We start from the raw sequence: 27,198 nt of genomic DNA, 5'->3' as shown, positions 1-27,198 counted from the left end.
CCTTTCCACATTTTCATATTCGCCCCCACTAATACCAGTTCCGAGTTAGCTTGACGTAACTGCAGGGCTAAATTAGCGAAAATCTTCCTCCCCAAAGAATCAAGAAGCTTGTCCTCTTTGGCCAGAACCTGCGTTGCCCCTGTAGAAGACGATGAAGCGGGTCTGGATTGGAATGTAGCAGCAGCCAACACCGTGAGGGAAGGGGGTGGACACGACGCGAAGGCCACTTCTTCCGAAGAATGGAGCCTATAACGAGCGTCAATCTTTTTGTTAACAGTTGAGAGTGTGGTTTCTCCCAGACTTTATGGACCTCGGCTAAAATGTCCTTCTGCAAGAACAAGCCAGTACACTCCAAAGGAGACAAGGTGAACGCCCCCGAAAGCACCGCTTCCTGTGGAGCGGTTTCCTCGACTACTGGAACATCCAAAAGAGACATGCCCAGCACCTGGTCGTGAAAGGCTCTAACAAAGCGGGGGTCGCTGTCCTGATCCTCCCCACCCCCCCGTGCATTGTCCGACACATCCGGATCAATCCGGGCCGCATCTGGCCCCGCCGAAGATTTGTCCAGTGGCGGCGAGGGAGAGCCGTTGGAGGCCCGGCCGCTAAAGGAGGTGCTGGTGGGATCACCGGTGCCACAACTGGGACCAACAGCGCAGGGGGGCATATCACCCTAAACAAACATCGAAAATACTCCTACGTGGGGTCGGAGTACATTTGCTTTTTAAATCTACTGAAAAGGAGGAGGCCTCTCATGAGCGGAGTAATTTCAGGGGCGTAAGGGAGAAGGTTGCCAAGAGGGCCCTTCTCCACTGGTGTCAACATAGATCAAGGGCGCAGATGCCGCAGGAAGCGGGACGTTGTGCGGTATTGGCATCCGAGCGTTCCAGTCATATCGGACAAAAAAGATGCGCACAAGGAAAACTATGTTCACCTGAAAAGCCACCCCCACCCCACCCAGCACTGATGGCGTAGTTTTAATGGAGGTATCCAAAATGGCCACCGTAGTCTTGGCAGGAACAGCTGCCATTTTGTCAACATCTGAGAACTGTGACACGTGTGGGAGTGAGACAGGGGTCTCCACAAATGGGTCAGGTGTCTTCATCTTAGCCTTGACACAAGGAACCACAGCTGAGCCGGTACTGCGTGGCCTATAATGTTTGAGACATGCCATCAGCCAGAATAGCCTTCAACAGAAGGACCTCGGCAACGCAGGTAACAGAGTAATTCCAGTCAGAGACCTCACTCTGTGCCCCCTCAACAGAAATGACGTCACTGCTTGAGCGGTAGAGATGAGGAGTATACCTCACCAACAAGACCTTAACAGGCCTCTCAGAACTGTTTGTCACCTTAGCATCCAAACAAGGGACCTCGGACCCGAGCCCGGTAAAAGCCCTTTCACGAAGGGCCTCAAACTTTAGTTCGGTACAGAAAACCTCAATGAGGCCTCAGGGCGTACCCCGGTGTCTTTACGGGAAGCCCCAGACAAGATGCCCCGCCGCCTCAGTAGAACTGGGCCGATAAACAGCCCCCACAGGAGGGGGCCTCAGATTGTAATCCGGTGTCGGTAGGCCCCTTACGGAAGCCCAAGGAGAAAACTTTGGTACACTTTTTAGGCCTAGAAGGCACCTCAGGGCAAGCCCCGGTAACAGCTTTCGACACTCCTCCCAGACCGGGAAGACCCCAGGAAAGAGTCCCCCGGCCAGGGTGTTCTAAAAAGTCAAGAACTCAATGGGTGTTTCTTCTCATCGATGAAAGCTTGAAAGTGCATAGGGGGAGTGCGCTGAAACACCTCCTCCCACTGCTCTAAACGATGTTGAAGTGCCCGGACCGAAAGGGAATCTCAGTAAAAGCATGAGTTCCACCTGTGATCCGGACCCAAGCACTCTAAACAAAGGATGGGGATCTGGCCTCGCAAAGAGTCGGTCACAAGAGGAACAATTAGGAAAATCTAACTGAAACGGCATAGACGGACTACCACACGACCGCTGAGCCGGAGCAGGAGATCAAGACACTGGAAGGAAAAAAAATCTTCCAAAGATGCAAGTGCGTCCAGTCCCGATTGAGCCGAGAAAAGGACTGATGGGTGATGCAGTAGGCGGAGCCAAGAAGGGCGATGTTACGGCCACATGCAGAACCCCGCGTAAAAAGAGAAGGAACATTTTTTGAAAGATGTGATGCTTTTTACAAAGTGCTCCGGTCCCGTCCCACAGGACGGAGGAATGTCCCATAAGTATTGAGGCAAGGGGACGGGACGTAGGAGTATAGATTTTATGATTGGGTGGTAATGAAGGTTTTAGTATCATTAAATATATGCCAGTTCTAAAGCTAATGAATAGAGGGCATGATGAGGGTCCCTAAGATATACCCATTTAGAAAAACAGTTTTGCATCAGATGGTTTTCAGCATTCCAAATCTTACATTGGACTAGTGGACAATATTTTTCTGTGAGACCTGAATTTATGTTTTGAAAGTACTTTATGTATCAATTCCTGTGAAGGTTACCCCTTTGTTCCATTAGTATTTGAACAACAATGTTAAGAATATTTAGGGCGACACTTCTTGGACATGCTATCTTGTTCATGGACTTGTAACCGTGTTAAAATAAGACTTGCCCCTGTCCATGAGGAGGCGCATTGTGACCCCACCAAGGTATCTCAGGACCATGGTGCTTCGGTAGGAAGGAAGAATACGGATGGGTTAGGGGCCGCTAAAGACAATTTGATTGGTGGAAGATGTTCTGGGTGGAAGTATGTTTGATACAGTAGGGCTGCATGTATCTTAACTGGGATTAAATATCAGTTTGAGCGAAGGTTACGACATCTAGATTGTTTTGAAGCGGAACTAGAATGCAATGAACTGCTTAATGATATTTAATCCGTGCTCATCATCATGATAGTGGTCTTACATTGCCTAAACCTTGTCCAAGTAATGACATTGTGACCCTGCTAGGTTGTCCTCAGACCTTGGTCTGCAGTTGTAAAAGAAGAAGTGTTGTGTGGAGGTGCTGATGTGAAAGGGTAGTCAGTGTGTGGACAGACTTGAATTGATGAGGGATGAACGTTGGGTTTCCCCAACTGATTTACTTATGGTAGGAATGGGGGAAAAACTAAGGCATGCACAAAGTTTCAAAATCAAGACCACTAGAATGAAGAGTTTGATGGAGGTTGCAAGGAATAGGTTTGTAAGGAGTGTGAGCCACTTTTATTACCATGCTCTGAAAAAGTACCACATTTAGCAATTTATTCACACCTAAATGCATTACCTTTTGAAATGGTTAGAGCTGGTGACCACTGCGACCTCAAAATATCAAGACAGATGCTTCCGTTGCTGTTAATGTTTGGGTGATAAATTCTTGTTGTAAATGCAACCTGTAAAACAAATATAGTTAACAAATGGGACAGAGGGGATTTAAAACGATTCAAATATTAATAAATCAGCTTTACCTTAGGTGGCTTAAAGGGGTAATCTGTTGGAAAGTGAATTGTCAAAAAAAATACTCCACCCTGATAAGGACTGTCGTTCTATGAAACAAAAAGAAAAACAGTAATTAGAAAGCAGTACACTGGCCTCTAAAATAGGTTCGTAAAACCAAATAAAATACTCACTGGCCCCATTATTGTAGCTTGCCAATGGAACACTGAAAAAAAACAAAGATGCATTTATGGGACAGTCCATGTCAAACAAGAAAAATAAATAGGCAGTCAGAAAGCACAACGTTAATCATCTGCAACAATAAATAAGCCAGCAAGATGTCTCGTTCAGTAAACTGCTAGCATTCAGCTCATGGGAGATCGGTGTCACCTGGTTATACAAAGGGAAACTGCTTTTCAAGCTTTTAAAACAAACAGCGGGAAACCTGTATTGTACAATAGTCCCCGGTAAGACCGCTTATTGGTGCGCTTAAACCACTGATTACGAGTAGTATGGCATGCTGCTAAAGGTTTAAGTTACTTACCTGTAACTATGTGCTCCAGCATGGGTCCGGGATGGATTGACATGCTCATGAACATTCCCCATAGTCAGGCTGGGAATGCTCGGTAAAAGAAAAAAAAAAGTTCCCTTTCACTTCAAAACTGCATTTATCCTGTGAACCAATCACTGTCCTCTAGCTTATACTGCCCCCATCCAATGACAGTCCCCTCCCTAAGCTCCCCGCAGGTGGCCATCTTCAGATTTGCTAAGCACGTAAAGTGGCAGTATGAACCAAGAAGAACCAAATAGGGGAAAGGCAGGAGGGTGTGCATGTAAATCCACGCCAGACCGATGCTGGAGAAAAATAGTTACAAGTAACTTAAACCTTGGGGGTCTGGCATGGATTCCCATGCTCATGAGTAAAGACTACACAGTAGTACATATACACAACCAGACTTAGCTCTGGAACAGACTCGCCTCAAACAGGTTGCGTAGCACTGCTTGGCCGACTCAGGACTCCTCCCTGGAATCCCTTTCGACGCAGTAGAACCTTGTGAAGGTGTGTGTGGACCTCCATGTAGCAGCCTGCAGATGTCGAGCAGGGGCACACCTGAGAAACGCAGTAGTTGCTGTGATGGCTCTAGCGGAGTGAGCTCCCAGCTGGTCTCAAAGCTGCCTGCTAGCCAGTCAATGACAGTGCATGATGCAGCCGAAGAGCCACCTGGAGATGGAAGCTTTCGATAAAGCCTTTCCGTGATTTACAGGACCAAAGATGGCGTACGACTGAGAAGTATTCCGAAAATTGTTCGTACATGCCACTTAGAACTTAAAGGCCCAAGCAACAGCCAACAAATGAAAGGCCCTTTCCGCTGGCAACAACGGATTTGCAAAGAATACAGGTAACGTCAAAGGTTTTTTTAGGTGGAATTCCGATGGTACCTTTGGCATAAATGTGGAGTGCATATCTAGTACCACCCTTGAAGGGTGGAAAGACAAGTAAGGCTGCTTGCAAGATGGGGCCTGAATCTCCCCAACCCGCCTGGCCGAGGTGATCGCCATGCAGTCTTCCACGAGAGAAACTAGAGCGGGACCTGATGCATAAGTTCGAAAGGAGCTCCCATGAGCTTAGTTAGCACTACATTGAGCTCCCAGGGCAGAAGCCTTCACTGGTGGAAAAGTACTGAAGATTACTCTTGAGGAACTCCTCGACAAGCCTGGGAGACCATAGTGACGGCCTGCCCAGAGTCCTGGTGTACCTTGATATGGCGGCAAGATGCACCTTGATAGAGGCGTGAGCCAGTCCCGCTTTGGCCAAGGAAAGCAAGTATGGAAGAAGTTGCATGGCTGTGACACGCAGCAGGGTAATCCTCTGAGTCCAGCAACACACAGTGGGCCTCATTACGACCCTGGCGGTAAGGGGTTAACGCCAGCGTTAGCTGCGCCGACCCCTTACCGCCAATTACGAGGTCCCCTAGCGCCATGGTGCTTTTAACACCTGCTTTTAGCAGGTGTTAAAATCCATGGCGCTAAGGGACCATGGAGTTAATTACGCCACCGTAATTTACGGTGGCGTAATTAACGCCTTCCCCACTCCCATTATGCCCTATGGGGCAAAAATGGGAATGGGGAAGGGTAAATGGGGATTGGGGACTTACCGCCCCGCCAAGGTCGGAATGGGGCGGTAAATCCGCCAACCACCATGGCGTAAACGTAGTTTACGCCATGGTGGTAAAGTCACGGCCCAGGCGGTAACTTACCGCCTGGGTCGTAATGAGGCCCAGTTTCCATTTATGAAACTAGCACTTCAATGATGAGGCCCTGGCATAGGATGTCCTTACATTCTGCAGGTAAAGCATAACCTCCAACTCTAGGGCTGTAAAAGCCATGCTCTCAGGTGCAGGGACTCTGGCTTGTGATGCAGAATAGCACCCCCCCCTTCCCCATTTCCGTCGATAAAGTCTGGGGACAGTGGCAGCCAGATGGACAGGGCCACTAACGGGTACAGGAGATCTGGATACCAGATTTGCCTCGGCCACGCTGGGGTCAAGTATCATGCAGTGGCACTGTCCGAGTGTGCTGATCAAACGTAAGTGGAGTGGAAACTGAGGAAGCGCATACAGGAACCGGCCCCCACTCAGGAACGAGAATGCACCCCCCCCCCCCCATGCTCCTCGGTTGAGGGAACCTGCTGGCGGACCTGGCACTTTGTGTTCGCCGCTGTCGCGAAGAGATCGATCTGGGGCTGGCCCATCTGCCGAACAGAAAATCCACCTGGTCCTGATGAAGTTCCCACTCAGTTAAAAAATGCAGTTCCCTGCTGAGCGAGTCTGCAATGGTTTTCTCGACCCCTGCTACGTCAAGTGGGATGAGGAACATGCCTTGACGAATGGCCAGTGCCACAGGTACTGGGCCTCTAAAGTGCCGGTGAGTGGATCCACCCTTGTTTCCAGATGTAGAACATAGCGGTGTCTAAAGATACTCACCACCTTGCCCTTCAAAAACAGCAGAAAAGACTTGCATCCACCTCGCATCCAGGAACTCCTGGTGGTGTCTCATGGGAAGTTTGCACAGGCGAACAAGGCTGATGCAAGAGGACATCATGCCCAGCAGTGACTTGATAGACTGAACCTTCGCCATCTGAGTGGATGACAAGCATACTTTGCCTTGTATGGCTCTCAACCTCTCCTCCTTGGACAACGCCAAACACGTCACGTGTACAGTCGGGCACCTAGAAACATTGTGTCCTCAGATGGCGCCAAGCAAGACTTTGGATAGGTAATGGAGGATCCCAACTCGTCAGCAGAAGCACGGTTTTCAATGTGCGCTCACTTGTCAGATAGTGATCGGGAATGCACTAGCCAGTCGTCCAGGTAGGGGTATATGTGGATGCCCTGTAGACCAAGATTTACTGCCACTGGAGCCAGGCATTTGTTAAAAACCCTTGGGACAACTTCAGGCCGAAGGGCAGAGGCTTGAACTGGTAGTGCTGACCTTTAACTACAAATGGTAAGAACTTGCAGTGTTTCTTGTGAATGGCGATGTGGAAGTAGGCACCCTCCAGATCCAACCTAGTCAGAAAATCTTGCTCCAGTTGGCCAAACACGTGCTGCAATGTGACCATCCGGAACATTTGCGAAGTACTTGTTGAGACGATGTAGATCCAGGATCAGCCTTCCACCCCTTGTTTTCTTTCGAACCAGAAAGTACCTGGAATATACTCCAGAGCCCCAGAGACGCTGGGGGATGTGTTTTATTGCCCCTTTTGTAACATGGGCTGCACCTCTTGCAGAAACTACGGTCCATGCTCTGGTCGCTGAATCGGCAGAATAAGAGGACACCTTCGTTGTAACTCCCATGGTGTGCCTCTGTACAAGAGCGTTCAGTACAAGAGCATCATCTGTCCATGATGATCATTTCCCACATGCTGATAAACCTCACCACCCGGCCTCCCACTGGGGTGCATAAGTGGGGCCCCAGGCAACAGCCGGTTCATGTCCGCTTGGGGGTCGGAGCCCTGCGGGGGGGTGGCGCCATCTTCCGCTGCCTTGAGAGAAACCCCTATATGCTTAAGTGGAGGAGTGTGAAGGTTGTCGGTACATGGCATTATAACCCTTAGAAGGTCTTCCTGTTTTTCTCCGGAAGTTCGAAAGGACGACGGCCATCACTGCTACAAAGTTCCCAGGGAGCGTGCCGTCTAGGTGTCAGTCGTTAATGCCTGCAAAGCCTCGTCGACTGCCTTTCTGAAGAGGTTCTCCCCGCTCAAAGGCATACCTTAGTCTGAAAATCCTGGCATAGGTTTGCTGCCTTCAACCAACCTTGACAACCCAGTGACACCCTGTTCCCGCATCGGATAGAAACCCCTGTCCGTGATGTCCAGTGCCACTGTGATGGCGTGATCCAAGGCCAGTTCCCCTTCCCGAAAGAACTCTAGTGCCTCAACCTTCTTGTCTTCGGGCAGTAAGTCCAGAACAGGACCCAGCTTGAACCATATTTCCCAGTCATATCACGACAAAATGGCTAGGGCGTTGGCTGCCTTGATGGCCGAGACCGCTTTATGAATTACACCTCTTGCCCATTGCATCCAGCTTCTTCCCCTCCTGACTTGAGGTACTGGATCAGGGTTGAAAGCTGGAGATCGAAATGTTTGAGGGAGAAAAGACTGAATATTTTTCCGAAATAACCTTCAGTCTTTCTCCCCTGAACATTTCCTACTTGCCCCCCACCTTGACCACCACCATCTCCCCACCCTCCCACTTTTTTGGCTTTATGCGATCGAATGCAAGCGAGACCCCTGCAATCCCCCACTCCCAATATAGTGAGCAAGGGTGCGGGGACACCCCTGCAACCCTTAGCACCGAATGGGTGATCTGGTCTATTTCTTCAGCCGTTTATTTTCGAACAGCCGAAATTCAGCCATATCACCCATTCGGTCTAATCTCGGTCAGTTTGGACGATTCCGGAAGTACCATGGCTGCAGAGGACTGGTTCACCAAGCGCTTCCTGGCTATGGCCGTGACCACGGAAACAGGCGAGGGCTGAAACCTTAAGCACCTGGGAGCTGAATCTGGAGCCCTGCACTTTCTCCAATCTGTCCCACTTGGTTGGGGCCGTACTTGGGTTTCTCATTAGAGCTAGGCTTTCCTCCCAGATGTCGTCCAGGAAGGGACCAGACATGGTTTTTCTTCACGACTCGCGCTAATGTTACAGCAAGCCTACTTTCTTAGTCTCCTCAGGAAGCCACTGAAACAGTTGAGGCCTTTGACATGATCGAATGAAAGGATCCAACTTCGTCTGGTGGGGAGGCCCCTATGGGGCTCATCCGCGGGTGGTGTTTCTCAGTCAGTCACAGTGAAGTCATCCTAGTCTGTGCCCGTAGCCGTGCCCATGTCCATGTGGGGGGTAGGGTCTTTGTGACGTGGTGGTGTAGGAGTCTGATGATGCCAAAAACCAGTGCCCCTTTGGACTCTTGGGATGAGCTCAACCTCTGAAGCTCTTGCGTCTCCCATGGAGGCATAGGTCCCAGTCGAGGCATCCTCTTCTGGATTTCGGTGACCAGCTTGTGCAGGGTCGTCAGAATGTCCAGCAACCCATCCCTAGGTCGAGGGGTGAAAGAAGCCAGTGGAGTGGGGTCTGGGCTGACGCTTCTCCTGCAAGCAGGGGACCCTAGTCCACCACCCCCATATTCTCCCCCTTCGTGATCTGTGTAGTAATGGGTCATGCAGATCTTCAAGTACTGACGAGGGAGAGATTGATCTGCTCTGGCACATCTGGAGCAGCCCGCTGGTCCACATACCGGGGACATTGTCTCCTTCAGAGGTTGCTGGGTTAGTGCAGTCGCCAGGTCCTTTCCTGACCCGGAAGTGGCTGCCGCCTTCTTCGCTGCCTCCACAGCCATATCTCGCCTCAGGGGTAATGACACCGGTGGATTGGTTTTCACTTCCTTTGTGGCCCTACTCTCCTTCATTGCTGCCGCAGTGGAAGACAGACGAGTCCTCCACGGACTGGTCCTTGTAGGTTTATCTGCAGACAGTTTGGATGGCGTTAGGAACTTTCTCTTTGAAGAGGCCCCTTTCGTTGGTAGGGTCAACGTGGAGGTCAACTGTGATGGCCATCACCTTTTGCCCGAGTTGGGACCCGCATCATCGGGGTACGCAGCGGAGCTAGCATTGCAGAGCTTGGCCTGCTCTTTGACCCTGCAAGCTCAAGGGACATCCTCAAAGGATCTAGATCTCTTCTCAGGGGGGAGTTCACTCCTTGAACTGCCAGTCCTAGATGAGGCTTGACCCTGCCCAGAGGCTGGGTCAGTGGCCTTGCTCGACTTGAGCCACGCCGACAGTAATTTATTTGGTTTTTCTTTGAGAAACCACGACACACCTTGCATCCCTCATCGTGGTCCAGATGCATGCAATATAAGCATTTATGATGCCCATCTTGCACAAAAAGGTTTCTTAATCCACACTCTGTACAGAGTTTGAAGAGGCTTCGATCTCCCTGCTCTTCAGTCATGGCTGAAAGGCGCGAAGTAGGCCCAAGGCAGGGCCTTCTCGAAAACTCAATGACGATCCGACGGTGAATGAAGGTCTTCGCCCGTACCGGAACCCTGCTGCCGTTCTCTGCTCTTAGTCTTACACTATCCAAACTTTTTTAAAAAAACATTTGGTTAAAATTCTTACTATTTTTGGAAAAAAAGTAAAAAAAAATAAACTACAAAATTAGCTTGAATAGCAACTTGAGGACACCAAACACTGACGCCAGCAGTAAAAATCTGAAGATGGAAACCAAGGGTGCCCCTTAGCGAGAGGACTGACATTGGATGGTGGCAGTATGACCCCAAAAGGAAAGAGATTGGTTTAGAGGAGAATACAATTTTTAAGTGAAAGTGAAACAGTTTTTTCTTTTACCGAGGATTCTCAGCCCGACTGAGAATATTCATGAACATGTGAATCCATGCCAGATCCCATGCTGGATAACTAGTATGACAATGCATTACTTACCGTAAAAGCATTTCTGATGGTTGTATCTGCTTAGATTCACATGCTGTGCATAGGTCCGACATCCAGTGGTCACTGCGGAGTATTGCTTTTTGTTTTTCGTAGTCGAAAAAGGGGACGTCGACAAGGCGTGTCTGTAACACTATCCCTATAGTGACGTGCGTCGTACCCACAATCCCTCACGCGTCGAGGTCCCTCTGTTTGTATTTTTCTGCCCTGAGGGAGCCTTCTAGACGTGAGTGAGTACAGAAAAGAGATATAAAAGGAAGTCTATGTTCCTTCCATCCGAGCGGGGAGGAAGGGTGGGCGCATGTGAATCTAAGCAGATACAACCATCAGAAATGCTTTTACAGTAAGTAATGCATTGTCTTCTGATGTTTGTTAATCTGCTTAGAATCACATGCTGTCCATAGACTAGCGAGCAGTACCCGGAGTTGGCGGTGGGTTAAGAGAAGGAACAGTAGAGAAAAGATTTCTTAATACTGCCTGTCCCACCTGGGAGTCAGATCTAGAGTGTGCATCTAGACAGTAGTGTTTTATAAAGGTGTGCACAGAACTCTAGGTAGCCGCTTTGCAGATGGACTCAAGGGGAACATTTGCAATGAACGCTATGGAAGCCCCAGTGCCTCGAGTGGAATGTGCTCTTGGCTTGAAGGGTAGTACTCTTAGCAAGAGTGTAACAGAGTGATGCATTGAACAATCCATCTAGATATAAACAGCATCTCCTTCTCTTCCTGCTGCCACCGAGACAAAGAACTGATTAGTCTTTCTCAGTGGTCTGGTTCTTTCCATGTAGAACATGACAGCTCTGCGTACATCTAGTGTATGCAGACTTTTTTCTCCCAAGCTAGAAGGGTTTTGAAAGAACGTTGGTAGTTCTATTGACTGGTTTACATGAAATTTCGAGATGAATTTTGGTGCAAACCTTGGGTGTGTGCGTAGAACCACCTTATCCTTGTGAACTGTTACGAAGGGGTCTAGTACAGAAAGAGCCTGTAGTTCACTTACTCTCCTAATGAAGGTGATAGCTATTAGGAAAGCAGTCTTAAGAGTGAGGTCTTTAAGAGTTGCCTTGTGCATGGGTTCGAAAGGAGGGCCCATGAGTCTAGAAAGTACCACATTTAAGTCCCATCCGGGAGCTGGGTTAGCCATCGGAGGGTGTATTCTCTTTACCCCCTCCATGAAGGCCTTGATAACTGGTATCTTCCACCACAACACTAAGTTGGGAAGTGGTGTATGCAGAAAGTGCCGCTAGGTGGACTTTAATGGAATTGAAGACTAGACCTGAATCCAGTAAATGGGTCAAGTACAGAACTATGTTAGTGGGAGAGCAGTCAACCGGGTTGATGCTCTTACCTGTACACCAGATGACAAATCTTTTCCACTTGCTAGAATAGCAGTGGCGAGTATTAGGTTTTCTGGCTTCCCTGAGGATGTCCATACATCTCTGCGGGAGTTGTAAATGTCCAAATTCTATGATCTCAGGAGCCAGGCTGCTAAGTTCATGGTCTGAGGGCATGGATGCAGTGTCCTGCCCTTGTCTTGTGACAGCATGTTGTACGGGCAGGGAAGTTTCACTGGGGGAGATAGGGACATCTCCATCAAGTGAGCGAACTATGGCTGCCGGGCCCACATTGGGGCCACTAGTATCATGGTAACCTGCTCCTGGTGCATCTTGTGCACCACTCTGTTGAGAAGGGGAGTCGGGGGAAAGGCGTAAACAAATTTCCCTGACCATTGAATCAACAGACCGTTCCCCTTGGACTGGTTCTGGGGGTACCTGGAGGCGTAACTTTGGCATTGTGAGTTCTCCAGAGTTGCGAACAGGTCTATTTCCGGGAACCCCCATTGCGTGAAGACGTCTAAGACGATGTCTTCGTGCAATTGCCATTCGTACTCTTCGGGCAGGGGGAAGTCTCTGCTGAGTTGGTCTGCTAGCAGATTGAGTTCCCCTGGTACATGTTGTGATAATAGGAACATGTGTTTGAGAGCCCACTTCCATATATTCTGGGAAAGCTTGGACAGTCCTGGAGAGTGAGTGCCCCCTTGCTTGTTGAGGTAGTACATGGCTGTGGTGCTGTCTGTGAGGACCATCACTGTCTTTCCTTGTAGGTGTTCCTGAAAGGCTTTCAGTGCTTTGAACACCGCTAGTAGTTCCAGCAGGTTTATATGCTTGGATGCTAAGCTCGGAGTCCACGCTCCGTGAGCAGTCCGATGGATAGGTGAGCCCCCCATCCTGTAAGGGATGTGTCTGTGGTTAGAGTGGCTTCCACTGCGGGTGTGGCAAAAGTTTTCCCTAATAACTCTTTTGTCCACCACCGTAGCGAGAGAACCAAGGCCTGAAAGACCACCACTAGATCGTCCCATTGTCCGCTGGCCTGACACCACTGGCTGTAGAGCCACTCTTGCATTGGGCGCATGCGCAGGCGCGTGTGAGGTACCAAATAAATACATGACGCCATCATCCCTAGCAAGCGCATTGCTTTGCGTACCGTCACCTCTCGACCTGCCACATAATGGGGGGATCTGAAACAGCATGTTTTGGACCCTCTCGTTGGAGGGGAAGACGAGGCCGTCCTTTGTTCGAATTAGAGCCCCTAGGAATTGTTTGATTCGGCTGGGGTCTAAGCTGGACTTCTTTTCGTTGATGGAGAAGCCCAGTTGGGACAAAAGGTCTACGGTCTTTTGGGTATTGGAGAAGCATGTTTCGTAAGAATCCCCTGTTATGAGCCAGTCGTCGAGGTAAGGGTATACCGGGATGGATAACCTGCGTAGGTGGGCCGCTGCCACTGCCAGTACTTTCGCGAATACCCTTGGTGCAGATGCTATCCCGAAGGGTAGTACTCTGAACTGGTAGTGCTTGTTCTCTATCTTGAACCTGAGGTATTTTCTGTGCGCTGGCAACATTAAAATATGAAAGTATGCATCTTTCATGTCTAGTGTGGTCATGTAATCCCCTTGTGATAACAGCTCTTTTTCCTGCAAGGTCACCATACGAAACTTTTGGGGTTTGACAAACCTGTTCGCTGGGCGCAGATCTAATACAGGGCGCATGGTTAAGTCCTTTTTGGGTACAAAGAAGTACACTGAATAAATACCTTCTGTTACCTGAGATAGGGGGACAGCCTCAATAGCTTCTTTTTAAGTAGCTCTTCTACTTCTTGAAGAAGAATGGTGAAGTGTTCCGGTGTCATGCGTCGGTTCCGTGGGGGTCTGTACTTCGGGGAACCGTTGAATTCGATGCAGTATCCGTGGGCTATGGTGGATAAAACCCAGCGGTCTGACGATATTTCCTCCCATGCTGATAGGAACGATGCTAGCCGGCCCCCGACCGGTGATGCATGGGAGGGGACCTGAATCTTCGGGTCATTTGTTGGTATTGGGCGTGGAACATTTGGGGCTGGAGCCGCGACCTCTTCCTTTGCCACGGCGTTGGCCTCTTTGACTGAATTGGTTGTTACCCTGGTTAGAGGGCCAGTTGGTAGCAGAGTATAATTGCTGTTGGTTTTGCTGGCGTTGGCCACGAAAGGAGCGTCTATTGCCATAGCCGCGTCTGTTAGGGGGCCTAGAAATTTGGTCAAGAGTCTTGATGGTATCAAATTCCTTCTTCGCATGTTCTAGGGCCTCATCAACTGCTTTCCCAAACAGATGCGTTTGTTCTATGGGCTTATTTATCAGGGAAGCCTGGGTTTCCGGCTTAAATCCCGAATTGCGCAGCCAGACATGGCGTTTGAGAAGTATTCCCTGAACCAGGGAACGGCCAGCCGTCTCTGCGGCATCTAAGGAGTTCTTTACGATGCCCTGGTTTACAAGAGTTCCCTCTGAGAATATAGCTAACAGACGTGAACGCAGGGGTTCTGGTGCGTCCTCTGCTTCGCTGCGCAGCTTGCTCCACTGTGCATCTGCGTAGCTAGCTAGTAGGGAATTGTTATTTGCAATCCTAGTTGAGAAGGCTGCGGAGGTCGTGATTCTCTTCCCAAGTGCATAGAGCTTCTTGCCCTCTTTGTCAGGTGGTGCCTCACTAGTGGATAGTGGTACCCCCGCTCTTTTTCTTGTATTAGTAACTACAAGGGAGTCCGGAATAGAATGTCCTCTGATGTACAAGGGGTCAGAGGACGAAGGGCTGAAGAGCTTTTCTATCCGAGGGTTGACCCCTCTGACTAATGCAGGATTGGAAAGGGAAGGAGTTATTCTTCTCTTTATAGAAGCCAGGAGCGGAATAGACTGACTAACAGGGGCTTTTTCTTTAATAACCTTTTCTACAAAGTCTATGTCAGGAAGAGTTTCCCCTGTGTCTATTTCAAAATGCGCTGCTGCCTTGCGCAATAGTGCATTAAGTGAAGGTTGGTCATCTATGGGAGAGGTGTTTCCAATAGGTGGATCCTTGGGAGGAGAAGGGTGAAAGGCATCAGGGTCTGAGTGCACAGATGGGGATTGCCAAGGCTGCACTGATGGGGATTGCCAGGGCTGCGAGGTAGCTGCATCTTCCTCAAAAACTCCTGCACTAGTGTAAGGATCTTCTTCAAACCCCTCTTCCTCATGTTCTTCCTCTCCACCCAAACCCTCCTCATCTTCCTGGAGGTATTGCTCATCTTCAGTGAGGTTATATACGTCTGTAGAAAGGGGAAACAGCCTAGGGATCTTGACCCTAGGGTCATCCTGGGGCCATTCTCCTGGTCTTGTGTGTGGGTGGGTTTTGGCTTCCCAAAAATCTTTCCATTTTCTCCATACAAGAATGGAGTCTTTCAAGGGTCTCATGGGGGACGCCTTAATAGTCTAGAGGGGGGAAATCAGTGCTTTCACCTTCCAAACGCTTAGAACGCTCCCACAACGAAGAAAGGTTTCCCTCGCCCTCAGAAAAGCCCTCCGGTAGTTCAGAAGTGCCCTTAGATGAAGGGGGCAGTTCTTGGCTACTCTTGTGCTTTTTCGGCGTTTCTATAGCTTTTGGTGCGGTATTCGACATCTGTTTCGTCGTCCACTTACGTTTGTCTTTGGAAACAATTCTCGCCAGGCTCTCGACAACGAGTTCGTCGGTATAGGGCTCTGGTATCGACGTTGCCTGCGTTACGCGTTGTTTCTCGACGGCCGCTCTATGGAGCGTTACGTCGGATGTTTTTGAGGTAGCGCCCGTGATGAAAGCCCAATCGCTGGTCGCGGCTGCGTTTGCGGGTGGGGCTTGAGACCCTTACGGTCTGAGGTAGACGCCGGAGTGCCCTGCGTCCCCTTCGGCGCTGATGGATCCTTCGTCTTCGACGAAGAGCCGTGGGTTGTGTGCTTAGGCCTATGGGGTCTATGTGCGTCCTTGTCGCTGGGGTGTTCATCCCCATTAGCAGGGCGTGAGCCGAGCCCGTCGGGGCCGGGGACGGACGTCGAGGAGCGCGAGCGCTCCTTCTGGGGGTTAATGACTTCCGTAACGGACGTCGAGTTATCACCCTCCTCGTCACTTTCTTTAACAGCGGCGGCAGGGGAGGAAACTGACTTCGACATAGCGTAGTCCGCCCACCTCTTAACTTTCCGTTCTTTAAGAGTTCTTGGTTTCAAGAGCTTACAGGCCGCGCAGCTGTCCTCCTTATGATCGAGGGGCAAGCAACGATTACAGAGCTTGTGTTTATCCTTCCAAGTGTATTTGCCCCTACAGCGTGGGCAAAACTTAAAAGGTGTCCTCTCCATAGCTGAGGCAATAATAACTGGTGATAACAACCCCAAGGGAAAGATAGGGGAGAAAGAAAGACATTCTCAAAGAGAAGATAAAAGTTCGAACCCCCACTCTCCCTACTGTATGTTGGCCGGCGAGGCCAGGCCACGTGTTCGGCAGTGCCGAAGGATCCCCTCCGCCTCTTCCCCTCCGTCGAAAACTTGTTCGGCGGAGAAACAGCTTCACAGCTAACGTCGAGTGGAGGGATCTTTAAGAATATAAGTATAATTAAGGACCGAGGTCCGTAGTAAGTATTTTGCAATGTCTCTCTAGGAGCTCCGCGTAAGGCGACCAGAAGCTGGGTGGAAAAAAACAATCTGAGGGACCTCGACACGTGAGGGATTGTGGGTACGACGCACGTCACTATAGGGATAGTGTTACAGACACGCCTTGTCGACGTCCCCTTTTTCGACTACGAAAAACAAAATGCAATACTCCGCAGTGACCACTGGATGTCGGACCTATGCACAGCATGTGATTCTAAGCAGATTAACAAACATCAGAAGTTGAGGTTCTACCCTTAGCCTCATGTATAGTAAACGGATAGCTGATTGTACTAGTCAATTGTGCTTGCCACTAATGTTTCCATCGTAAATAAGTGATCAACAGATAAATATGTACACTTAGTGCACAATCAAGTTACATTTATAATGTTTTGATATTCTTCTGATACAGCCAACACAAGGTCTTTTTCAAGGCTGATACAGTGTTAATGTTATATCAAAGAATGTTAACATTAGCATACATGAAAATCATAAAAACATACCAGGGTCATGGGTTAGGGACAGGAAAATACATGGTAACAGCCATTAAAAACTGAAAATCTGCACACGTATACTAGTAATCATGCTTGACACAGATTATTCCTTATACCCATCTAGTCTAGTAGGCAACAGTGAGCAGGCAAATGGTAGCTCTATTGTGGATTAGGTGAAGCACCCAAAACCCCAGTTTATTTTGTATCTAGCTAATGGTTTAGCCGTTTGGTTAATGATGCGTGCATGCATTGTGCCTAGGATAACACTAATGGGTGGTATTGTTGATAACGTGTCTTGAAGTGTACTCAAATACCATGGTGAAAATAAATTTATATCTAGGAGCTACCCATATGGTGCTCTCCATCATGTGTCTGGTGAGAGGTCATATAAACTCACCATTTGTCGGAAATTGAACTTCCTGTAAATCAACTTGGACAGATAGTCTCAAGGTTGCCCGAGGACGATTCCGGACGGATACCCGGACAGGATACCAATAACCTTACCCATAGGTAAGGTTATTAAAAATTATGCAGCAATTGGTAATAGACACCAGATACTAGGCATTATTGCATGTAACTAATCAGAGAATCTTATTGAATATTCAAGAACATTAGAGTTAAGAATGCAATATTGAATGCTAATGTAAGATAACAGAATAGGGACAATCTCCATAGACACAATGGGTGATCTAAGGAACTTTAAAGAACATTTATGTTACTTCCCTGCTTCTTGCAGGATTATATATTGAGAGTACAGAAGAGAACACTTATGAGCATTGATGCATTTAGCAAATAGTTGCCTTTTTTAGATAAATGTGGGGTTACAATCCCAGTGATCTTGTTTAGTTCCAAACAGAATGCACATTTAAGGTTTAACAATTCTCACAGCTATCCTAGAAGAATATAATACACCAGCTAAAGTAACCATCAAGCTTCAGTCAAGCCTTACCCATAAAAAAAAAAAAGAAAAATCGCTAAATGCACTCACGATTACCTTTAGTTTCAAGATTGGTGTAGCGCATTGCTCAGAGGACTGGTAAATCAGTCTAAAAGTATTTACGGTCAAGATCAAGTTGCGACAAATGGGTTTATAGTAGGACATCTCATCAGACACCTAATGGAGAGCACCATATGGTATCACCTAGATACAATTTTATTTTCACTATGGTATTCGAGTAAATTGATACATCTTCAACAATGCCACCCATCAATAGTGTTATCCTAGGCACAATGTATCGGGGCATCAACCAAACAATTAAACCACTAACTGGTTAAGTAATAAGCAGTGATTTTGGGTGCTTCACCTAATCCACAATAGGGCTACCATTTGCTTGATAATTGTCGCCTACAGGACTAGACTAGATGGGCATAAGGAATCTGTCAAGCACGATTACTAGCAGAAGAACAAGTTACTTACCAACTGGTAATGTTCTTTCGATTGGATGTTCCTCCAACGTATTCCTCATTTTAGATGTATTCCATCCAGCTTTGCTGTCGTTGGGAAAAAAAAAATCGTCAGAGGGCGCCGATGGCGTTGAGTCGATGGTCCCTCGAAGGCCTCCGTCGAGGGTGACGTCATCGAGTGTATAAGTAGCACGCGCGGCGCCCGTTGGCCTCAGTTCTGTTCCCCCCCGCCCCCTTTTTTTTGTCTGTGACCTTGTACTGTATAGATTGTGCTGGCAGGTAGGCATCAGCCTTGCGAGATTTGAGATGGCAATAACCCGGAAAAATCTAGAAGGGTAGGCTGGGAGGGCGATGAGGAATACGTTGGAGGAACATCCAATCGATAGAACATTACCAGTTGGTAAGTAACTTGTTCTTTGAGTGGATTGTGTCCTCCAACGTATTCCTCATCTTAGATAGACTCCCAAGGCAGTATTTTGTATATTTTCTCTGGAGGAGGGGTCAGATTTTCTCTTTTTTTTAAAAAAATATATTTTTTATATTTGCCTCTATATGGCAGAATAAAGCATTGCTTTTCCAAAAGTTAAATCCCTAGACTGGGAAGCATCCAGGTTATATAATTTTGAGAAGGTGTGTAGCGAAGACCAAGTTGCTGCTTCGCAAATGGACCTTATTGGAACACCTCTTTGAAGGGCCATGGAGGAAGCGATGCCTCTGGTGGAATGTGCCCTTAACCCTTCCGGAGGGTCTTTCTGAGCTAGTCTGTAGCATTCTGAAATGCAAAGTACAATCCAGCATGAAATTGTCTGTTTTGTTACCGATTGACCCAGTTTCCTTCCTGTGTAACCTATAAACAGCTGGTTGTCCACTCGAAGTCTGGAAAGTCTAGAGATGTAAAGGCTTAAAGCTCTTTTCGGATCCAACCTGTGTAATCTTTCCTCCTCCTTCAAAGGATGGGGTGGAGGATAGAATGTGGGTAAAACAATCTTCTGACTTAAATGAAAATCAGATATTACTTTTGGTAAAAATGATGGTTTAACCCTCAATACAACTGTCTTTATGGAACTCAGTATAGGGTGGCCCAGAAGACAGTGCCTGCAATTCGCTCACTCTTCTTGCTGATGTTAGAGCAACCAAGAAGGCCGTTTCCACATTAGTAATCTTAATGGACACGCATAGGCTCAAAAGGAGCACACATTAAGAATTTTAGGACTAAATTTAGATCCCAGATCGGTACTTGAAATGGGTGAGGAGGAAACACATTAGTGAGTCCTTTTAAGAATTGTATTATCAAAGGAATTTTTGAAGTAGGAGCATTCTTCCGATGAGCGCTTGAAAATGGAAAGTGCTGCAAGGTAGGTAACCTTTTATTGTTCTCATATTCAGACCTCTATGTGCTAGGGTCAGAAGGAAAGATAATACTTCCGGAATAGAACATAGAAAAGGATCGACATTCTTTTCTCTGCATCAGTTGCAAAACTTTCCAACGGCAACGGTATAGAGAATTTGTTGCTGGCCTTCTTGCCGAAAGCAACACCTCCATAACGTCATCTGGAAGGTTCCAATCCCTGTATCTCAGCCTTTCAGATACCAAGCATGAAGGTTGAGAGTTTTGACCTCTGGATGGAGAACCTGACCCTCCATTTTAGAGAGAAGGTTCTCTCTGAGGAAGATGTACTGGAGGACAGATTGACATGTCTAGAAGGTCCGGGTACCACATTCTCCTGGCCCAATCTGGGGCAATTTGATTCATGCGGCTCCGAAACCTTCTCAGCCTCCTGGTGACCTGAGGAATGACGGGAATCGGAGGGAACGCGTACAATAGTGGGAAATTCCACTGCACCACGAACGCGTCCCCCAGGGCTCCTCTCGGGGTAAATTCCTTTGAGCAATACCTTTCACATTTTTGGTTGATTCCGGTTGCAAACAGGTCTACTTGAGGGGTTCCCCAAAGGGCGACTATCTCTTGAATGACTTCCTGAGCCAGTTCCCATTCGTGGGATACCGTTTTCTGCCTGCTCAGAGCATCTGCCGTCATATTCTCTTCCTCGGCTAGATGAATTGCCGTTAGAGACTCCCTCCTGAATTGCCCAATACCAGAGCTGCATTGCCTCTCTGGACAGAGGTAGTGACCCCACACCTCGTTTAGGTAATGCATGGCCACCGTATTGTCCGTCATCAGGACATTCTTTCCCCCGAGAGATGGCAGGAAGGCCTTCAGCGCTAGTCTGATCGCCCTCAGCTCTAAAAGGTATGTAGTTTGGACTCCGATGGAGACCAACAACCGTTGATTGTCAAATCGTTGGCATGAGCTCCCCACCCCATGAGTGAGGCGTCCGTCACTACTGTAATCTCCGGCCAAGGTTGCCAAAAAGGTTCTCCTTTTAGGATGTTCTCTGTACATGTCCACCATAAAAGATCTTGTCGGAGCCTGTTCGGAATCTGAATATCTGTCATTTGACCCGATAATTGAGACCACCGAGTCTTTAGAGCCCATTGTAGGGATCTCATCCTCAAGCGTGCCTCTGGCACCAGGAAGATGCAGGATGCCATGAGGCCGAGCAAACTTAAAAAGTCGTAAGCCTGGAGATTTTGGGCATTTTGAAATTTGTAAACCATCTGAAGAATGTCTTGAGCCCTCGACTTGGGAGGCGAGCTCTTTCCCAAGGACGTGTCTAATACAGCTCCTATGTACTGAAGCTGTTGGGAAGGTGTCATCTGTGACTTCTTGACATTGAGGGAGAAGCCCAGTTTGCGGAGGAAGTGGCGGGTGACTTTCAGATGATCCAGTGCTTGCTCGGCAGAACGCGCTCTGGTCAACCAATCGTCCCGGTAGGGGTAGACCTGAATTCCCCACTCTCCTGAGGTGCGCTGCCACCACTACCATTAACTTGGTAAAGACCCTCGGGGCGGAGGTCAATCCGAATGGCAGGACTCGAAACTGATAATGTGAGTCGCCAACTACGAACCTCAGGTATTGTGTGTTTGAGATGAATCGGCACATTAAAATAAGCTTCCTGAGGCCCAATGACACCAACCAGTCCTGAAGTTGCAGGGCCTGAAGGATCTGAGAAAGGGTAACCATCTTGAACTTTTCCTTTCTGAGGAACTTGTTCAGGTTTCTTAAGTCCAAGATGGGTCTCAGTCCTCCGTCCTTTTTGGGGATCAAAAATATGGGGAGTACCATCCCTTGTTCCTCTCCGCTGCAGGTACTGGTTCTATAGCACCTTTCTCCAGCAGGGTTAAAACTTCCTGCTGTAGGAGCGGGTTTGAAGACTTCAACGGGTGTCTCCCTGATGGATTGCTTTGAGGTTGCGTTAGAAAAGGAAGGCAGTAACCTTGGGTTATTATTTCTAGAGCCCAAACATCTGAAGTAATGGCTCGCCATTCTTGCAGATGCTGTGACAGCCTGCCCCCTACAGGCATTTTTTGATGCAAGTCCTCAAAGCGGTTTTACGGCGGATGTTGCAGCCGCTGATGGCAGAGAGGCTGCAGCTGGAGCTGGTTTAGCATGTTTTCCTCGTCCACCACAAGTGGCCTTTTTCTGGCCCCTTTCACAGGCCATTCCTCTCGCCTTTCCATGTGAGGTGTATTAACGATAGGATCGTCCCCTCCATGGACTGTCCTTGCGCATGAAAAAGCTGAGGTTGCCTAATAGCAGCTCCTAAAGATTTGGCAGCTGCTTTTGAGGTCTGCAACCTCTCATGCCTCTCGTCGTTGCCTAAAAGGTGAGATCCGTCAAAAGGCATGTTCAGAAGGCGGTTCTGTACGTCCAGTGCGAAACCCGACTTCCGTAACCACGCAAATCTGCGCGTTACCCTGCTAGTGCCCATGGACCTGCTTACACTATCCGCAGTGTCCGATCCAGATTGAAGGGATTCCCTGCATGGCTTCCTTTCCATCTCCAACGATGGCTAGGAACCCTTCCCTTTCTTCCGCTTCTGGTATGTGCTCTGCCGCCATTTCAATGCACTCCCAAAGAGTATGAAAATTTTGCCAAGGCACATGTGGAGTTGGCAGATTTTAATGCCATGCTCCCGGCTGAAAATACCTTCCGTGCCCAACCATCCACACGCTTATCGTCCCTGTCTGGAGGGATAGACGGGTATGCAAGTTTGTTGGAAGCTGTGGCTGCCTGTATGACCAGACTCTCGGGAGTTGGATGTTTTGACAGATAGCCGGGTTCGCTACTCCGCTGGGCGGTATTTTGATGCGAGGGACTTATTTACCGGAGGAATAGAATCCGGAGTTTACCCAATTCTTGGCCACCCTGTTTTGTAAGGCTACATGAAAAGGAAGTACTGGGTCTTCAGTAGGACCATGGTCCAATATGTCTGCTAAATCATCTTGGACGAATTGGGCTGGTGGTTTTGCCCATCCCAAGTAATCTACCACTTTGGTCATTAACTGATGGTAAGATGGACTGGCACGCTCTCCTGGATCGGGTCTACCAAAGTCATTCTCAGGAGAAGTGTCAATGCCACCTGCATTGTGTAAAGAATCCACCAAATCTCTCATTCTGCTTTCCTCTGAGATCAAGCATTCTGGGACATTTGGGGTTCCATATTCTAGCCCAAAAGGTACATCTTCCTCATCAGATCTCTCCTGTTCCTCAAAAATTGAGGTCAGGGATTTGAAAAACTCCTTTCTGTGGAGAGGTTTTCAAGCCTCTGGGAGAGGAGGAGGAAGAGGTCTAGTACCTGGCTCTGAGGACAATACAGGTTTTGTAACCTTATCCTCTTTCTGGCTTCCCTGGCTTGGCTGAGCCTTTGGCGCCGAGGGTTTCGGCGTCGACGGGGTCTGCTTCGAGGCGAACTTCGAAGAGTTTCCCTTAGAGGTATGATGGGTCTCAGACGGCGTTGGTGACCTCGAGCGGTTGACTCGACTGGCGTTTTTCACTCGGCGTCCTGGAAGGTTCCCTATCCTTCCTTTTTCGATCACCCGGGCTCGAGGGCGCGCGAGTGTCGGAGCGATGACGCTCCCAGCCAGCTTCCGAAGAAGGCGTGGACCGAGGCTTCGCTTTTTCAAACACCTCCATCATTTTGACCCCAAATGCTTCCCACTCTTCGGCAGACGAATGTTTCGTGGGGAATTTCATCTTTTTTGGAGACTCGTCTGACGACGAGGTGGAGGGAGACCTGTGGCGTTGTTTCTTTAATCTTTTTGACGAAGAGCGATGGGAATCGCTACGGGACCTAGAACGATGCCTTTTGCGTCGAGGAGAATTCTCACGGGATCTCGACTCGACGGTAGAGGTTTTTCGACCTACTTGTAGCTTTCCTCTCCTCTCTCGCAAGACCTTACCCGTCATCGCCTGACACTTTGTACAGGTCTCCATGTCGTGGCCTTCTCCGAGGCACCACAACCACTCTTGATGCGGGTCCGTTTTTTTTTTTTTTTAAATCGACATTTTTGACCTGCACCATTTGAACTTTTTGAATCCCGATTACGGGGTCGTGGTCGATGACAAGGATATTTCGTTATTATATATTCTCACAGAACTCGAGGCGCACCGAATGTCCGAAGCAACTTATATTGCAGAAAAATGGAACTGAGGCCAACGGGCGCCGCGCGTGCTACTTATACACCCGATGTCACCCTCGACGGAGGCCTTCGAGGGACCATCAACTCGACATCGACGCATGGCACCCTCTGCCGAAATTTTTTTCCAAAGGCAGCATAGCTGGATGGAATACATCTAAGATGAGTAATACGTTGGAGGACACAATCCACTCAAAATTTAATTTATCCCGATTCAGTTTTTAATATCCGTTTTCCCCATGTCTATTCTTTTTTCCTGTCCCAAAACCATGACCCTGGTATGTATTCATAATTTTTATGCATGCTAATGTTAACATACTCTGGTACAATTGGCATTACATCAACACTGGTTAACAGCCTTGAAACAGACCTTGCATCCAAACACGTGCCGGCTGTGATCAGAAGAAAGTCTAACTCTCGATTATGCACCAAGTGTACAGATGCATCTGTTGATCAAACTTGTTTATGATGGCAACATTAGTGGCAAGTGCAATTGACTAGTATAATCAGCTATCAGCCTGTATTGTACAGGCTCAAACATGTGGCATTCAGCTCCTTCTAGTGCAAGCTTTCCATACATGAGCATTTTCGTGGTAAAGACCAGGCAAGAGTTAAGGAATTTTGGTAATATGAAAGTCATTAATATACCCTGAATTCAATCCCACCTCAGGTAACATGTAGGCAACTATAGGTAATACAAATCGGAAGGAGGAAGAGGACAGACATCCAGCTTCAGGCAAACTTACATTTAAGCCAGTATAGGGATTTGCATATGCTGGTCCTAGGATGACCAGCAACTGAGCATTGTACAAAAGAGGAGCAGGGGCATAGAGGAAACTTTTGAATGGAGTTGAAGGTGATAGCTTGAAAACATTCATGAGGTGCCGGTGGGGGGAACCATATTGAGCGAGGTGCTAATTGTAGGGTAGAGTCTTTAAATCCTTCCTGAATCTAAGAGGGTGGCATTGCTAGAAAAGCAAGTGACACTTGGATGGGTGTATCCAAAGTATTCCTATGCATTTTAAAGAGTAGAAGGACACGCATTGCCTTATTAAGGTCAAACAATAGCACCATATCAACAGAAAGTCACCAAGTCTAGTAGTTTAAAAATGGGGCCTGTAGCAGCATAGGAGATTATGCTTCCAATGAATAGTGTGCCTACGTCTGTTCCCTGATATGCAATGATACACAATATGGCATTTAGAACGCACCTATACACAAGTGTTTCAAGGCGCTAGAAGAAAGTGGGTAGACCTTTGAAAGGATGTTCTGTCATAAACAGTTTGTATGAACAAATGTGTTATCCAGCCAGCTGTGAAAAATAGGAAAAAAAAAAAACAAAAAAAAAAAAAAAAACACATTTTGGTCCTGAAATAGACATTATCGCATTTTGGCATAAAGAGCATCAGGACCATGGTCCGGATTGTATTATAAACCGTTCATGTTGCAGGCAACAACAAAAGTCAGTCACCCGCCACATTAATGCCAATTCTCCATATGAACTTCTTGCCAATAGTGAATTAACACACCCATTGATAGTGGTAGTGCACATTTTGTGGCATGAAAAGAATCCATTACGGTCAGAGGAACCAAGATTAAGCAGTCTACTCTCTAGGTTGAAACTATGCCAACAAAAGAGGCAGCACACTACAAAGGAGGACACAATCATTGGGAAACTGAACTGCAACATTTTACAGATGTGAGGCAAACCAATTAGCAACTCGTAACAGATTAAGAAGACAACCTTTCCCCATTTACAGGCATGAGCAAAGCATTACTTGTCAACTGTATCATTTTAAATTCACAAGCATTTCTTAGTCTGCCTTCAGTAACTGTTCAAGATTATTATATGGCATAGTTTGTGTTAGTAAAATTTATTTTTGCTGCTTTCCTCCCATAGGCTTGTATGGAACACCCTTTCTTTTTGCTTTGTTTTTAACTATGTCGTGCCTTTCTGGGGGCAAGTAAAGCGTTCTGCTTTACTTGCCTTAGTTCATTCTTTAGAGAAACTTATTAGACCAGAAGACCATCAGTAGGGAGAGACAGTCTCTGAATTGCTTGTATTGTTAAAATTGCACCTTGAAGCAGTGGTATTAAAATTGTATGCAGAGCTCCACTCTGCCCCCCACCGCACCCCCACCTGCGAAAAAGGTTGTTGCAGAGCCACCCCCTAGAGTACAAATATTGCTGAAGGACCCCCCAGGGGCCATGTCTGCTTACATTTTCTATGAACATCAGTCACTGTTCACCCTTTTGGGAGCAACTCACCACCAGCCCAACAGTTTGAAGACCACCACCTTAAAGTGAAGCGTTGTTAGGATACCTTGTATCCTTATAAAATAAACTTTCTATAATGGCTTTGTGGTTACTTTTTCAATGTGCCTAGGGTAAGCTGGTGGCAGTGGACATTTTTCTAAAATTTACTGTTTTACTTTTGCATTTACCACAAAAGGCTATTTGCTTTAGGATACCACCCTAAGATGGCTGTGCCACCCTAAGATGGCTGTGCCACGAGATTTTCGATTGTCCTTTGGCCATATTGTTCTTTGGCCTTCTTAGGTCAGGAAATGCCATAAGGAATGCCCTTTCCCAGAGAAAGCTGCTGCTTTCACAGTCCAGGAGTAGTTTGTGTGAGCACAGATGTGGGGGCTGGAACAGTCTGGTCCCAGTACACACACTCAGCTATCTAGAGCTTCTGTGTCCTCTTTTTAGGGGCTGTGTGGGTGAGGACTAGTCTACACAAAATCCCACAGACCACTTTCTTTTTCTTCTGTGTTGGCCCCACTACACATCCTGGTGCCTGAATATCTGTTGCATGGCCGATTTTGTGGCACGTGGCTATCCTGAGCTTACAGTCCAGATCTTGCATAAAAGGAGGACTGTACAGCAATTCTTCAGATCATTGCTGGAGCAAAGTCCTATACGAAGAACAGCCAGTTCATGACTGGAAGATGACCCCTCGAGTTGACCAGCAAACTCCAGTGAAGTCCCGGTGAAGCCCTGCTCCTCTGCCTGGTCTCAAGACCAGGTGCTTCCACCTCATGACCAATTAGTTATTTGCAGGTAGAGCGGCAAAGAGGTCTTATCACTGCCTGACCCAAGTGTGTCACCTTTAGAATGGGTATCTAAACAGTGAGGAGTGAATGTATGAACAGAACTCAAGTGGCAGCTTTGCAAATGGCATTTAAGAGGACATTCGCAATAAACGCTAGAGTAGCCCATGTGCCCCAAGTTGAGTACTCTGTGCTTGAAGGGTAATGTTTTCTTGGCAACAGAATAGCAAAGTTGGAAGTATCCGACAATCCATTTAGAAATAGCTAATTTAGAGATAGGATTTCCCCCCACCTCCCTCTCTTCCCCCACCATGCAGCAATAGATATTTCTGAGCTGTATATTCT

The 27,198-nt window shown here is 47.8% G+C and overlaps 1 protein-coding gene across 1 annotated transcript in view; it reads right to left on the bottom strand.

Moving 5' to 3' along the window:
* UBE2D2 (ubiquitin conjugating enzyme E2 D2) overlaps positions 1-27,198 on the bottom strand; it is a 383,568-nt gene that overhangs the window by 129,888 nt on the left and 226,482 nt on the right. Inside the window, exons 3-5 of the mRNA XM_069652674.1 lie at positions 3,606-3,637; positions 3,444-3,521; positions 3,263-3,368 (exon numbers count right to left, since the gene is read on the bottom strand). Coding sequence (XP_069508775.1) covers positions 3,263-3,368; positions 3,444-3,521; positions 3,606-3,637 — 216 coding nt within the window. The remainder of the gene's footprint in view (positions 1-3,262; positions 3,369-3,443; positions 3,522-3,605; positions 3,638-27,198) is intronic.

This window comes from Ambystoma mexicanum, chromosome 3p (genome assembly GCF_040938575.1).
Source record: "Ambystoma mexicanum isolate Mex_15411 chromosome 3p, UKY_AmexF1_1, whole genome shotgun sequence".
In the NCBI taxonomy this organism is placed as follows: Eukaryota; Metazoa; Chordata; class Amphibia; order Caudata; family Ambystomatidae; genus Ambystoma; species Ambystoma mexicanum.
The sequence above is the reverse complement of the archived record's forward strand: the minus strand, read 5'-3'. Positions and strand labels throughout refer to the sequence as shown.